Source organism: Malania oleifera, chromosome 2 (assembly GCF_029873635.1).
Source record: "Malania oleifera isolate guangnan ecotype guangnan chromosome 2, ASM2987363v1, whole genome shotgun sequence".
NCBI classification, from domain to species: domain Eukaryota; kingdom Viridiplantae; phylum Streptophyta; class Magnoliopsida; order Santalales; family Ximeniaceae; genus Malania; species Malania oleifera.
The window spans coordinates 6,491,522-6,507,552 of NC_080418.1; the positions used below are offsets into that span (position 1 = coordinate 6,491,522).

General features: G+C 39.9%; 1 protein-coding gene across 3 annotated transcripts in view; it reads right to left on the reverse strand.

Annotated features, from left to right (window-relative positions):
- Window positions 1–16,031, reverse strand: part of LOC131149607 (ABC transporter G family member 31) — an 83,009-nt gene that overhangs the window by 16,996 nt on the left and 49,982 nt on the right. For 2 of the 3 annotated variants that reach the window (XM_058100210.1, XM_058100212.1), the window contains 2 exons: window positions 4,390–4,523; window positions 4,076–4,303 (listed from right to left, as the gene is read on the reverse strand). In XM_058100210.1, the coding sequence (XP_057956193.1) occupies window positions 4,076–4,303; window positions 4,390–4,523 (362 nt within the window). The remainder of the gene's footprint in view (window positions 1–4,075; window positions 4,304–4,389; window positions 4,524–16,031) is intronic. The other variant, XM_058100211.1, reaches the window with a different exon arrangement.

Below are 16,031 nucleotides of genomic sequence, written 5' to 3' on the forward strand. Positions count from 1 at the left end.
GTACTTGAGTTTGGACTTCAATGGTGGGCAACAAAGCACTCTGTATTATTGTAATACTTCTCTGGGTAGGATTTTGCTCATTGTAGATGTGGATAGTATTGTGATTACTAGTGGTGATGATCAAGTTATCAAATTTCTGCAAGCTAAACTTCAAGCAAAGAATTTAGGGCCATTGAAATACTTCTTGGATAAAAAGTATCTAGATCTTGTACAAGGACCATTTTGTCATAGAAGAAGTATGTCCTAGACCTTTTAGGTGAGAGCGGACCATTACAATCCAAACATCAATCCTAACAAAAAGTTAGTGCCAAATATGGGTGATTTGTTCACTGACCTAAAAGATTTCAAAGATATGGAAAACTTGTTGAAAGTTGGAAATATCTTGTAGCCACCCAATATACCTTTTGCAACAAGTGTTGTGAGCAAGTTTCTTGATGCTCCAAGAACAAGTCACCAAGATGTAGTCATTCATATCTTGAGGTACGCACCTAGGAGAGGTCTCTTGTTTGAGGATCGAGATCGCGTTATGTCTAGAGATATACAGATTCAGATTGGGATATACAAATTCATATTGGGTTGGTCACCTTCCAAAAAAATATCCAAAACCGGGTATTTTGTTTTTTGTTGGATGTAACTCGGTATCCAAGAAAAGTAAGAAACAAATAGTTGTGGCTAGTTCAAGGGCTGAGTTAGATTATCGCTTACACTACATGCGAGCTTATTTGACTAAAGAACATGTTAGAAGAACTCGGTTTTCCACATTCTCAGTCTACAAAGTTAAAAAAGGGCAGCCCAGTGCGCAAAGCTTCTGCTTATGCAGAGTCCGGGGAAGGGGCGGACCACAATAGGTCTATAGTACGCAGCCTTAAAGTTGATATGTGATAATCACATTGCTACTCATATTGTCTCCAACCAAGTCTTCCAAGAGTGGGTGAAACACATTAAGTTAATTGTCACTTCATTCAAGGGAAGCTTTTGCAAAAACTCATTACAATGACAAGTGAAGTCTGAATTACAACTTGTTGATTTATACATTAAAGCCTTAGGGGATGCTCGAGTTAAATCCATTTGTAACAAGCTAGAAGCATATGATATCAACACTCTAGTTTGGGGGAAGCGTTCCTAAGTACTATAGTTATTTAGTATTTTTGTTGAGTTATTGTTGTGTTAGCAAGCATGGGTGAGTGCGCGAGTTAGTAAGGGTAATATGGTCATTGTTATGTACTTGACATACATTATAATTATAAATAAAAGGGGAGACCTATCATTGTGATGAGGTCCTCCATTTTCGTCAATATTTCAACATCTATATAAGGGGCAGATGTGGATTTGTATTTTGTATGTATGCTCCAGGAAACTGCAGCTCTCACTTCTTATTCTCTTCTTTTCTACTCCATCTCTAACCCTGAGTGTTGTATTTTCTTCACTGAATCTTCAATTTATTGCAGATATACAGCTTAAGTAACAGCTACTATGACCATTACAAGACCACTACATCACTACAAGACTATTAGAGCAAAATTTCTTTATATAGATAACAAAAGAATATATATTAGATAGAAAGAAAAGAAGTTACAGTGTGCAGGGACAAGAAGTCCACCTTAAAAAAACACTTACCAAAGGGAAAAAACAAAAAGAAAACAAAAGGAAAACAAGACCCCAAAATAAAGCTAATCAAAATTAACCAAGAAACCCCCTTTTCAAACCCTTTCCATCATAATGTACTGAACTCTTCAAATTCTCTAATTCCCTTTGACCCTTCACCTTTCAAATTTTACCACCATCCAAGCACACTTCATTCCCTCCAATATCACTCAACTTTAAATCCACTTTATCCAGAAGAATTTGAGCTTCCAACTGCTCCTTTGGAATCTCCTCCACTAGTGTATCCATCTTTCCCAGAGAAGGGGGGGTCCCACCAGACCTTCCAATGGGGGTGGATGGACATAAGATAAATCCCCTATTTGATTGCAGGACTCAGAAATGCATCCATATTGTTTTCAAATCTCATCCAATAATCCTCCACCACAATCAAAATCACTACTATCATCGCTTTCTGAGTCTGACACCACATCCCCCCCCCCCCCCCCCCCGGCCCCCAAAAAAAAAAGTTAACCATACCTTCACTAGTCTCATTCTTCTGTCCAACATTTTTCTCAACATGAGACTTCCACAATGCTGAGCTCTCCATTAGAATCTCTCCTCGGTAACTTTGCCATCTACTCACCCAAATTTTCTCTATTTTCTTCAAATATGTTCTTCATGTCAGCAGCCAAACAAGCTGCCTTTCAACGGGCATAAAGCCTTATCACTTTAAAATTTATTAGTATAAAAATGACAATCATCAAATTTATCCCCCAACCCTGTTTCTTCTTTTTTACTCTTTTCCACACCACCTTCTAAAACATTTTCAGTACTAGACACATTTTTTTATTCCACGAACTTGATTTGAATCTAAACTGCTAATAACCTGAGCATCCTCCAACTGATGATCAACTTTGTTCAACTATCAGATGAAGTAGCTTCCTCCTTTCCTGTATTCATATTTTGAGATGTAGGAACAGCAACTTGGGCCTGCTCTGTTTCTGGAAGCACAATGGCAGTATTTGGGTCCCTAATTACTGAATCATGAGTCTGGTTACCCAAATCAACCTTATGCAGGAAGCCCATATGAAGAGAGCCTCACTTCGAGTCCAAACTGAAGCCCAAATCATCCTTTCCTAAACATTGGGCCTGTTCAACCAAAAGGCCCATTTTTAGTTTTTTTTTTTTTTTTGGAAAACAGAAGAAAGTATATTAGATAAAAAGAAGAGAAGGTATGTACAATGTGTGGGGGAAAGAAGTCCACCAACTAAAATTAACTAGCCCAATTTAGTCAATAAATAAATACCTCCTTTTTCAAATACTTGGGCCAATTCCAGAATAAGAAACATGCAACCCGGTCCAATTCTGTTCACGGCCTCTTTCCCAAAGGCTGCCCTAGCTGCCTCTGTGATTGTCTCTGCACCATCCGGAACCCTAACTTCCTTCTCACTCTGGTCGATTGATCCGGCCAATTTGCCTTGCCCTCAGGTTCACTACTTCAGCCAACACCTTCATGATTCTTACCTTCCACCACCACCTGACTCCATGATCTATGTTGTGAAGAGTTGACTGCTTCTACACTCCCAGTTTTCCTCATGCAAGCCCTTAACTATCTCCCAAACTATTAAATAAAAATTTTATTCTATTTTTATGCTCCTTCTCATTTTCCCTTATTTTTCGTTTTATAAATCTAACTCAATTGGCTATGACAAATAGGGGAGGAGATTATAATGAGGATGACAAAGATACAAAATGTTTACTTATCATACCATGCACCAGATGCATTAGCTAACAATCTGATATGAACAATGCTTTTTTTAAAAACATGTTTTACACGGATAATACTAGTAAAACTTTGATATTTATTTTCCATATTGTTTAACCTCAACCTTGTTTTCTTTTCTAGATTTTTATTTGTTCAAGTTGTTAATACTTTACACAATAAAATCTATTGGTCGTAGTTCACCCATTTTTTATTACTTTAACTAATAAAATAATAGAACTTATTTTATTTTATGTTTGTGTGCATAATAGACCAGTGGGTGACAAGCTTACATGCTTTGTTTCATTTGTTTATTTAACACATTTGATAATGAAAAGTGCAAATATATAGATATTTCTGTCAATAACAGTTTAAAACCAATGTAAAATTTATTGCCCTTACTAAAGAGTGTTTGTAAGTTGAATTAGACGATCCAAAATACATTATAAAACTTTTCAAGAAGGTTTTAGGGCTACATGCAAATATATAAATAAAGATAAGTCTGGATGCACTTGAGAAAAATGTCACAGCTATTACACCAGCTTCCTGCTACGCAACATCCCCCACTCCCACTTTCCACCACACATTAAGCAATGCTATTCCATTTAAAACCACCATCTATATCCTTGTGTGCAAGCAAATAAAAGAAAATCAATCCAAGTAAAAATAATAACTCATAGAGAATTGTATTTTAAGGGTTAAGAAAAAAATGGAATTATCAGAAATTACCTTCTGGAGCCAACATCCCAAAATACTGAGCCAAATATCAATGCACTCAATGTCGTAAAAAACAACCTCACAGCATTATACGAAGGGCTTCTCCAATATACAAGATTTTGCTTCCAAAGACAGAATCTGAACTGAGAAAGCGGGTCTTGTGCATATGTGGATGAAAACTTCAATGGCTCTGAACCAGCAGGAGGAATACTCGACTGCTTAATGGAATCCTCAACTTCCCTAGACATGAAAATACGAACTAAGAAACACAACAAATGAAAAAAAAAAGGTTGACAATTAAAACAAATGTACAACATCGAGGTCACCTGTAGAGCTCAGAATTTCTGTATAGATTGGCAAAATCTTCACCAATCCTCTCTTCTACAGCAGGTGTACTGACCTCAAGTACCCAAGTTGCTGGATTGTAACCATCGCGAATAGGAGGAATTCCACTAATTCCCTGCACAAAGAAAGGAAGCATGAGACCAAACTTCCCATTCAAAAGAAAAACCATCTAATATGTTATCTGCTTGTCCCGGAACTCCTAAAAATATACACAGAAGGAACAAGAATGAAGATTTAAATCTTCAATCCCTGAGGAATTTAACTAATATAAAAATCCCAAAAAATATACAACCACCAGTTGTTAAAGTAAATATTTCCATCTTTAGTTCATTTTCTTCCTTCATCTATAGTTTTAAATTTCCCTTTGTATACCACGCATTCACATGGAATGCCTGCCACTCCCAATGACATAGATATACTTGCTGGTGCAAATTATATGCTGGGAAGATTTGGAAAATATTACAAGAGAAGGGGAACCATGTTAGGATGTGTGGCTCGTATGAGTGTCAGCAGCCGCACCACCCAGCAGAAAATGTTGAACCTGGAGATGGACGGCCACCAACAATCTGCCTACCACGTTGACATTACAGCTTCCATATTTGACTTCTTCCCCCTCCCATGTGTATATATGTGTGTTTGAAATTGTGCGTGCTAGCGTGGAGAGTTGCAGCAGATTGTGTGAGTTGTGGTGCTGTGTTGTGCGAGTGCAGAGAGCTGTGAGTTGGAGGGTGTGTGGTGCTGTGTTGTGAGGCAGAGTGAAGAGAGAGTGAGAGAGGAGTTGAGGGCAGTAGCCTCCTCCTTCTTCTTGTATATTTCTCCCGACGGTTATAGTAGATTTGGGCTCTCTCGTGGATGTAGGTCACAATGGACCCAACCACGTAAATCTGGTGTTCCACTCTTGTTTGTATATTTTTTGCATGTGTGCGATTGTTGTTCATAGATCGACCGAACCCAACAAATGGTATCAGAGTGAGGTTGGAGCAAAATCGTCGTATCGAAGCAAAATTCTCAGGTTTGAGCCTCTGCCCAGTAGCTCGAAACTCGGTTTTGAGACCACCACAAGATTCCTCTCGTCGAGACGAAGCTAACAACGGTAACCAGAGCTTGAACGGAGATCGGAGGAAGTCGCACGCGCTCACACATGCCGCCGACGTCAAGGCGACGTTTCCATGCGCACCCACGTGCCTTCACGCGCCGGCAAGCAATCCGCGGGTCACTCCACACGCGGTCACGCGCCAGCCAAAGACCAACGAACGGAAGGGAGGAAGGTAGAAGACGGCCACATCAGCCGGGACCCGTGCTACATCAGCGCCCAGTAAACCATCTAGTCAGCTGCCATGTCAGCGGATGAATCAATCGCCACGTCAGCCAGGGACCCCACGCCACGTCAGCACCTAGGGACCCACATTTCACGCGTCAGAAGGCGGGCCCCGCATGCCACATTAGTACCTAGGACCTGTAGTGGGCCCCACGTGCCATGTCAGCAAACAGCACAATTAACGGCATCACTAACACCGTGAGGGAATATTCCGTCATTGAGAGGAATATTTAGTTAAAGTTTACCAGAGTTGACCACGTTTGACCGAGAGTTTGACCGGGTTTTTCGGAGCCATTTCGGGTCGGTTTTTCGAGTGGCTTGAACCATTTCTAAGGTTTTAGGCCGTTCCGAAGCCATTGGTGGTGTCCACTTTGTGAGAATCAGAGCATAATGACAGGTATTGGCACTTCGAAGTTTGAGGTGGAGAAGTTCGATGAGCGGAACAACTTCAGTTTATGGCAGAGCACGGTGAAGGACATTTTGGTTCATCAAGGCTTGATCAAGCCGTTGATCGGGAAGAAGCCAGATGATTTCAAAGATGATGACTGGACCGAATTAGAGATGAAGACGATCAGCACAATCCGCTTGTGTCTAGCAAATAAAGCTAAGTATTCGGTGTTAGACAAATCCTCCCCAATGGAGCTTTGGAAGAAATTGGAGCAAAGGTATATGTCAAAGTCCCTTACCAATAAATTTTTTCTGAAGAAGAAACTGTATCAACTTCGAATGAATGAGGGAAGCAGTCTTTTTGATCACATAAACGATTATAACAAGATTTTGACCCAATTGTTGAGCCTCGGTGTAAAGATTGATGAAGAAGATAAGGCGCTTCTACAATTGACGTCTCTACCAGCTTCATTTGATGGTCTGGTAACTGCATTGCTCGTGGGGAAGGAAACCTTGAAGTTGGATGATGTGATGGCATCACTTCAAGATTCTGAGACGTTAAGAAAGCCGATTGTGACGTCTCATGAGCAAGCTTTGGTGGCTAATTGTGAAAGACAAGGAAGAAGGAAAGATCGAAAGCTCGGACGTAAGCAATGGCATTCAAAGTCAAGAGGACGAGATACGAGTGAGGTCGTATGTTACTGGTGTGATAAAAAGGGGCACTTCAAGAGGGACTGTGAAGATCAAAAAAGATACGAAAAAGAAAAGAAGACACGGGACGGTATCAATGTATCGGAGCATGCCACATGGCATGGTGTCACGGTCCGCCTTTTTCACACCGTTGTGAAGGGCCGTGCGGCGCTAGCTAAAGCACTCTTGCTTAACTAGCCAGCCTTTTGTTTACCAACATTCATCCACGAAGCACTTTCATTAACATTCAATCAGATAGCAGCGGAAATTATAATCAATTCATGAAAGCCGTGGCAACCAAGCAGTAAATATTGAAGCAAACGTAATTCATTAACAAATCCTCCGTTGACATGTTGTACTTAGCGAGGGAGGCAAGTAGGCTAAGCACGTTGACAATTGCTAGTGAGTTTTACAATGATTGATGAACACTCACCCTCCCCTAAAGAGCTTTCTAGGCCATTCTCACTCTAGCACTAGGAAACATCAAAGTGACCGAGGAGTCATACTGCCTTATTTGGCTTACAATGAAAGAAATACTAGAAAATAACCCTACACTAGTATTTACATGATGGAAACCCATCCCAAACACACAAGATAAGCGGTCATAGGCAAGCATAATGCCCTGAACAAGCTTAGCCCGTGACATTCTCCCCCACTTATGCGGTCGACGTCCTCGTAGACTTTTGGCGGTAGGTACACTTCAAATTTGTCCACGAACAGTTGAATATCTTCCGCAGAAATCTAGCTGATTTCTTTGTCATTAAGGCATTTCCACTCCACTAGGAACTTCTGCCGCTTCTTCCTTGAGGATATGAAATTTCTGTCTGCAAGGATCTCTTCAACATCATGTCTGTCAGGTGGCACTGTCTTCAACTCTGCGCTGTTTGACTGACTTCTGCTTAGGTTGTTGGTGTCGGCGTTGAATGGCTTGAGGCAGTTGACATGAGACTGCAGTCTTCTCTCCTGATCTGCCCACTTCTTCATCTGCTTAGAAGCTTTCTCCAGATAGGCTTGGGCAAAGTCTGCATTCTGTCTCCCTTCACTGGTGAAGATGTACGCCTTAGGACTCTTTCGTTTGTACGGCTCGCCCACTGTGTGAGGTAACAGTGACAACTGGCCTGTAACAAGCTCAAAAGGGCTCTTGTTGGTTGTTGAGTGCTTTTGGGCATTGCCACAAAACGGAGCCACATCAAGTAGTTGCACGCCATTCTTCTGGTTGTCGTTGACATAATGGCACAAGTACTCATCTAGTAGCTCTCTGAATCTCTTCATCTGTTCGTCTGTCTGTTGATGATAACTCGAAGAGATGTCAAGATGTGACCTGAATATCCTGAAAAACTCTGTTAAGAAGTTGTCAGTGAACATTGAATCTTGGTCACAAATAATAACTTGGGGAACACCCCAATATCTCACAATAGTCACAAGGAACAATTGTGTCGTCCCCTCTGCCAAACAGTACTTTGGTGCGGCCATGAAAGTACCATACTTCTTCCGCTCCCCCTTGTCTTGTTGGCAAGTGAGACAAGTTTTGGTATAATCAACCACATCATCTCGCGTGTGCGGCCAATAATACCTCCCCACTAGTCCTATCATTGGAGTCATTCTCCACGAATACCCCTTAACGAACTTCCTGTAGAAACTAGTAAGGCCAAGAAAGGAACGCAACTCCTTCACTGTCGTGGGGATCTTCCATTCTTGAATCATCCTTACCTTCTCCATACCCCTCCGGATACGACCTTGTTCAACGGCTTGACCAAGGAATTTGTTGCTCCACCGAGCAAAAGAGAAATTCTCCTTCTTCAAATTCAGACTGTTTCCCTTCAGCCTGTCAAACACCTTCCGTAGATGCTCTTCATGTTTCCTCTGAAACAACACCGATACTCCCAACGGTGTTTTGGAAGGGCGAACACATCCCGCTCCCACTTCATCAAGTTGCTTCCCCAACTCTACTATCTCTCTAGGCGCAATCCAACATGGCCTTTTAGCAGGTGGTTTCACTCCTGATAACAACTCGATCTCTTGCTCCACAGTCCGTCGTGAAAGCAAATTTTGAGGCAGCTTATTCGGCAACACCTCCTTATCCTCATCCAACACCGCTTGGATGGTCGTAGGCTTTAGCTCTTGGCCTACTTCTTTGTCTACCACCACCGTGGCTAGACGTGTCTGCTCACCCTTACCCAATCCTTCATTGAGTTGAATGGCTGAAAGGGACTTCCCTTCGTCTCCTTTCGTTGCAACGACTTGCACCATGCACGAGTGATCTCCCATCAGACACAGGGAACCAGCCGAAGGCATCAGCACTGCCCTCGTCCCCATTAGGAACTCCATTCCCAGAATGACTGGATAGTCATCCAATGGCACCGCTGTGAAATTCGCATGACCTTCCCACTGTCCAAGCTTTATAGCCACTTGCTTGGCTACTCCTAGAGTAGGCTGGGCTACAGAGTTAACTGCTTTCACGCGTCCTGTATCCTTCTCTAAGGATAAGTTGAGTCTTCCTGCTTCCAACTGCGAAACAAAATTATGAGTAGCTCCCGTATCCACCATAGCGCGAGTACTCTTCCCATTTATCCTCAAGTCCACAAACATTAACCCTTTTGCTCGTGTAACTTTCGGTGTTTTTTCCTGCTTTTCCAATGCGTTCACTAACCGCACTGAACCCACCCTCGGGGCATCATCCTCTTCCCCATCGTCTTCCACTGCCTGTTCTGCAATAGAAGCCTGTAAGGCATTAAGTGATGCTTTGTGAGGGCACTCAAAAACTCTATGAGGACCTCGACACAAGAAACACTCAATTTTACTCTTCCCCTTTCCATTGGGTGTGTTGAACCCTCGAGACGACGAAGCTTCCTGTGAGGTTGATGAATTAGGGTCGGCTCCCCCACTTTTGGGTTTGCCATTCTTGAAAGACTTTCCACCGTTTCCCTCTCCGCCAAACCGTTTGGACGAAGTGGTCTCATCACCAGCGTAGTCTGTCAAGCGTTCTGCAGCCGCTTGTGCAGTTGACAAGTCTTGAACCCTTTGTCTATGAAGTTCAGTCCTTGCCCACGGTTTCATCCCCTCTAGAAAATAGAACAACTTGTCCTTCTCCGACATATCCCGAATATCCAACATTAAAGCAGAAAATTGTTTTACATAGTCACTGATTGAACCCGTATGCTTGAGATCTCTCAGTTTTCTCCTTGCATTATACTCAACATTTTCAGGAAAAAATTGGGCCTTGAGCTCTCTCCTCAAGTCTGCCCAACTATCAATCACACAGTTTCCATTTTCAATTTCTCTGTACTTGGTACGCCACCACAGTTTGGCATCACCAACCAAGTACATGGTCGCAGTATCCACCTTTGCCTGTTCTGAGGCCATCCTCACAACGCGAAAGTACTGCTCCACATCAAACAAGAAGTTCTCTAACTCCTTGGCATCTCGGGCACCCCCATACGTCCTGGGTTCTGGAACCTTGGTCTTGCTAACTCCTGGAGTGTTGGAGTTCCCCATAGCAAGAACCATCACATTTACCTTTGCATCCAGATCTGCCATCCGGGCTTGCAAAGTTTCCACAGTGTGGCGAAAGTCCTCTGACATGTCGCCTATCAAACCTGCTTGATGTTTTTGTGATCCCCTCACTTCATCAACAAGTTCTCTCATCTGGGCCACCTCCGCGGCCATAGTGTTGGTTGACTCTTCAACCTGTGCTTCCAGCACGCTGATCCTCTCAGCATTGTTTGGTGCCATGGTCACTTACCAAAGCTTTCCAAACCCAACAACGAAGGCAATCGAATTCACGTAGCAACTCAACCTTGGGCTCTCACCAAGTGTCACCGACTTGGCTCTGATACCAAATGTCACGGTCCGCCTTTTTCACACCGTTGTGAAGGCCGTGTGGCGCTAGCTAAAGCACTCTTGCTTAACTAGCCAGCCTTTTGTTTACCAACATTCATCCACGAAGCACTTTCATTAACATTCAATCAGATAGCAGCGGAAATTATAATCAATTCATGAAAGCCGTGGCAACCAAGCAGTAAATATTGAAGCAAACGTAATTCATTAACAAATCCTCCGTTGACATGTTGTACTTAGCGAGGGAGGCAAGTAGGCTAAGTACGTTGACAATTGCTAGTGAGTTTTACAATGATTGATGAACACTCACCCTCCCCTAAAGAGCTTTCTAGGCCATTCTCACTCTAGCACTAGGAAACATCAAAGTGACCGAGGAGTCATACTGCCTTATTTGGCTTACAATGAAAGAAATACTAGAAAATAACCCTACACTAGTATTTACATGATGGAAACCCATCCCAAACACACGAGATAAGCGGTCATAGGCAAGCATAATGCCCTGAACAAGCTTAGCCCGTGACACATGGTAATGACGAGGCCCTTGTAACGGTGAGTAGCTCACATCGACAAATCAGTCGAAGAAATGTGCAGTGTCGATACTGTAAGAAGCACGGCCATATGAAGAGAGAGTGCCGGAAATTGATGAAGAAGAACATGAATGCTCATGGCAGTCTAAACGATGATGGATGGGTTTTGGACTCTGGGAGTTCAGTCCATGTTTGTTTTAAGAAAGAATTTTTTCATTCTTTCAAAGAAGTTCGCGGTACGGTATCACTCGATGATGGGTCTTCATGCGATGTCAGAGGGATTGGATCTGTGAAGCTGAAGACGCCCGTTGGAGTGGTCCGTATTTTGGATGACATTAACTTCGTTCCAAGGATGCGAAGAAATTTGATCTCCCTTAGTCGGTTGGATTCTAAGGGTTGTCAAATCTATGTCCCAGGTGGAGCTATTGAGGTGATCCGACGTGACTCAATGATATTTACTGGGAAGGAGTCTCATGGGTTGTATAAGTTGATAGGAACCACAATGGTTGGTGGTTCGATCTCAGATGATGATAGCGGTACGTTGTCAGAAACAAACAGACGAGTTCGGTTTGCCGATGAAGAAGGCGGTACTCTCTACATGGTTCAAACATTTGAACCAAGTTATGAAGACTTGCCTTGATCAAGTTCGTATCAAGGTGGAGCTGTGGTTTTTTGGGAGTTGATACTCACCAAGGTGGAGATTGTTAGGATGTGTGGCTCGTATGAGTGTCAGCAACCGCACCACTCAGCAGAAAATGTTGAAGCTGGAGATGGACGGCCACCAACAATCTGCCTACCACGTTGACATTACAGCTTCCATATTTGACTTCTTCCCCTTCCCATGTGTATATATATGTGTTTGTAATTGTGTGTGCTAGCGTGGAGAGTTGCAGTAGATTGTGTGAGTTGTGGTGCTGTGTTGTGTGAGTGCAGAGAGCTGTGAGTTGGAGAGTGTGTGTGGTGCTGTGTTGTGAGGCAGAGTGAAGAGAGAGTGAAAGAGGAGTTGAGGGCAGTAGCCTCCTCCTTCTTCTTGTATATTTCTCCCGACGGTTATAGTAGATTTGTGCTCTCCCGTGGATGTAGGTCACAGTGGACTGAACCACGTAAATCTGGTGTTCCACTCTTGTTTGTATATTTTTTGCTTGTGTGCGATTGTTGCTCATAGATTGACCGAACCCAACAAACCAAAGCTGTTGAGTGAAGATTTGGAAAATTTTGCAAGAGAAGGGGAACCAAAGCTGTTAAGTGAAGATTTGGAAAATATTACAAGGGGAACCAAAGCTGTCAAGCTTTTGTTCTCTGCTTTTATTTTAACTAAACTAGTAAATGTATCGAGTGTGTTGCACATGATTGCATATGAATAATATTATGTAAACTTTTTGTAATTCTTAATAAAATTTTTATATTTTTTTTTAAAATATTAATAATAGATTCTCATAATTTAGTTTATAAATTAAAGAATGAATATTCAAAGTTATTTATAAAAATTTATATTTTACTTAAAATTATAAATACAAACATCAAGATGAGATATTATTATGACACCACATAGATATAGGGGCAAGAAAAATTTTCAAAATCTAAGATATGAAATGATAGGAGTGTTCTTATTAACACTACATGAAATATTAAATTCAAAATTTATAAATAGTTATAGATAAGAAATTTAATAATTAATTTTTTTGTAATTTTTTATTTTATGAAAATAGTAAATATGACTTCTTCCAATGAAAATATTAATAAATTTATAACAATTTCTAAATTGTAATTTGCTACCTAAAACATTTATAATTATTATTTTTTTGTTTACTTAATGATCAATTAATGAGTTTTTTTTTTTTTTTAATTTCAAATAAGTTCAGTGGAAGTACTTTTAGATCAATACTTTTATTTTAAAATTTAATTTTCAGAAGTTATATTTTATTATCTATCTAATGATGTTAGATACTTCAAAATAATTTTAAAGGTCATTAGAAGACTTGAGCTATTTTATTATGAGATATATCTTTTATTTAGCATTTATAATACCATTACATTCATTTTCATTTTTACTGGAATGGACTTTTACATATACTGTTTTGAATAAAATTTCTAAATGCATATCTAATTTGTCTTGAATTTTTTCCTAGATCCGTTTTGTATTCTGGTTCAAAAAAATTAAATTTTTTTCCAACAAAATGGTTTACAGTATATATACTCCTGGTTTAGTTTGTTTTTTAGTTAAAGGAAGTTTTTTTTTTTTTTGGGGGGGGGGGGGGGGGGGTGTTTAAACATTTAACTTATCCAAAATATATTGTATAAAATTAATATTTTCAAATTTTGGTTAATTTTACTCTTTTTAGGAATATTATCTTTTTCTAAAAAACTATAAGGATATTTTTTTCACAAAATCATTTATCCTATTCATACTATTACCAATTTATTATATATATGTATAATGTATATATATTGTTAGTTTATTTTATTTTTTAACCAAATGAAAGTTTTTTATTTTATTTTTTAAACAAGAATTTTTAAACATTCAAAACGTAATTTAATCTAGTTTTGTTTGAATTACTTTATAATATAAAACTTATTTCTTTTAGGAATATTTGGTCTTACAAGATCTACACAAAAAGATTTACACAATTTCCACTTATACATACAGCATGAAAATCTATTTCTTTTAAGAGTGTTTAGTCTTCTTTTTAAAGATTAGGATATATGTGATACAAAAATTAACTTTTAATAATTTTGGGTCTATTTTTGTCCACAAAATGATTTAAACTATTCGTACTTCTATGTATAGTATAGATTTGGGTTGTTTTTAGTGAGTCTAGAAGTCCTAGGAAAGTCCAAGCCTTGGTTGACTTCTTAGTCTCCAAGTTTACATGGCCACCAAGATTTTTTGAGAAGGAAAAGAATTCTATATAGAAGGGGGTTTGAATATCTTTTAAACAAATGAAGCAAGTGAGAAATGGACCTTTCTCTACCTCTCTATTCCCTACTTTAATATTTCTCCTATTATTCTCTACAGCATGCTACCAGCACAGTTAACCACTCAAATCCGGCCTTTTAACTCTCAACAATTTCTAAGCCAAAACTACTACCCAACTAATGCCCATATTATATGCCAATTATATCACAAATCTCAAACTCAAATCCCTAAACTTAGTGCAGCTTGTAAAAGATTCTGCTTTCGGCACCGTTTATTCTATGATATTTGACACTTGCCCTTTGTTAACTTAATGCAATTGGGTAATATGATCAAACTGCATCCTAGTCACAGGGAACTAGCCAAGAGATCTTCTCAGAGAAGTAACAAGGTTTCAAGAATTTGGTTCTCTCAGTTAAGAGTGTCAAACTTATCAAGTTTCATATCCAAATAAAACCATCAGAAATTTTCACTTAATCAACTTTTGACAGAAAAAAGATTTAAAGAGTGTGGAAGTACAGAATATCTTATGATATAAACCAAGCCACGTTGTAAATGCATACTAGAATATACTCCTCACATCTGATAGTGATAACTAATAGAATATGCAGGTGAACTAGCTACAAATAGGATAATGTTTTTAAACTTATAGCTGTTCATTTATATAAGAACAAAATCAAGCGGTAACAGATCTTCTCTCATATGTATACTATGTTAGAGCCTTTATGTTCAGTCTCAATGCAATTAATCTTGTTGAGATTTTGATTAAAATGAATGACCTAACTTGAAGATAGGTCTCTCCCTCTATTTATAATACAAATCAAATACATTCTAAAGGCAATAATACCCTTACTAACTCTCATTAGTTAACATACTGATGTAAATTTGGCAAATGGAGAAAAGGTGTCAAAATAATCCCAATCATACACTTGAGTATACCCCTTAGCAACAAGACCAGCCTTTAGACGAGCCACATAACCATCAGGGTTGACTTTCACAATGTATACCTAACGACAACCAACCACGGGCTTGTTAGGAGGAAGAGATACTAAGTCCCAAGTGCTATTGTCCTGTAAAGAATTCATCTTTTCAACCATAGCATTCCTCCATCCAGAGTGGGCTAAGGCTTCGAAAACAGATTTAGGAAGGGCAGTAGATAACAAGGCAGCAACAAAACAATAATACGAGAGTGATAAGAAGTCATAACACACATAGTTGGAAATGGGATGTTGGGTACATAATTGTTTACCTTTGCGAACAACAATTGGGAGGATCAACATCACGGGAAATATGATCATTAGATGAGGAAACCAAAGGTGTGGTAGTAAAAGCTAGAGGGGGCTCTCTTCCTTGGAGCCGAAGTCGTGAATACACCTACAAATTAGGATGATCAAGATGGTGAGGACTCGAGGTACATTGAGACTTGGATGGTTGGTTCAGCAAGGACAACAAAGCAGATAAAAGATTAGGCTGAGGAAGAGACTTATTTAGCTCAGAAGCACTCGAGGACTGGATGTAGTAAGGTGCAGACTCAAAGAAGATAGCATCTGTAAAAACAAAGAAGCGATGCGGCACAGGATAAGTTGGATCCTCATGCTAAAAAATGTGTCTTTCTAGGCTACTCATATACTCAAAGGATTGTCATTTGCTCCCTCTGCTTTTGCATCTCACGAACGTTGGCAATAATAGGTTGCACGACGTTAAGCTCCTCATAAATACACTTCCTATCTCCAAAATAATCTGCAATGTTCCTATCTCCTTGTTTTAACTAAAAGTCCTCCTAGGATAAATTATACATACATGTAATGTTACTAAAGTATAGAAGCTTGGCATGATCTCAAATCTCGTTGTACATATCTAGATGCACACACATCCGTGCAATCTGTGGCTCCATCGAAATCCACAAGAGGGAAACAATCAAGGAATCTTCTTGAATCCACACTTCTTTTC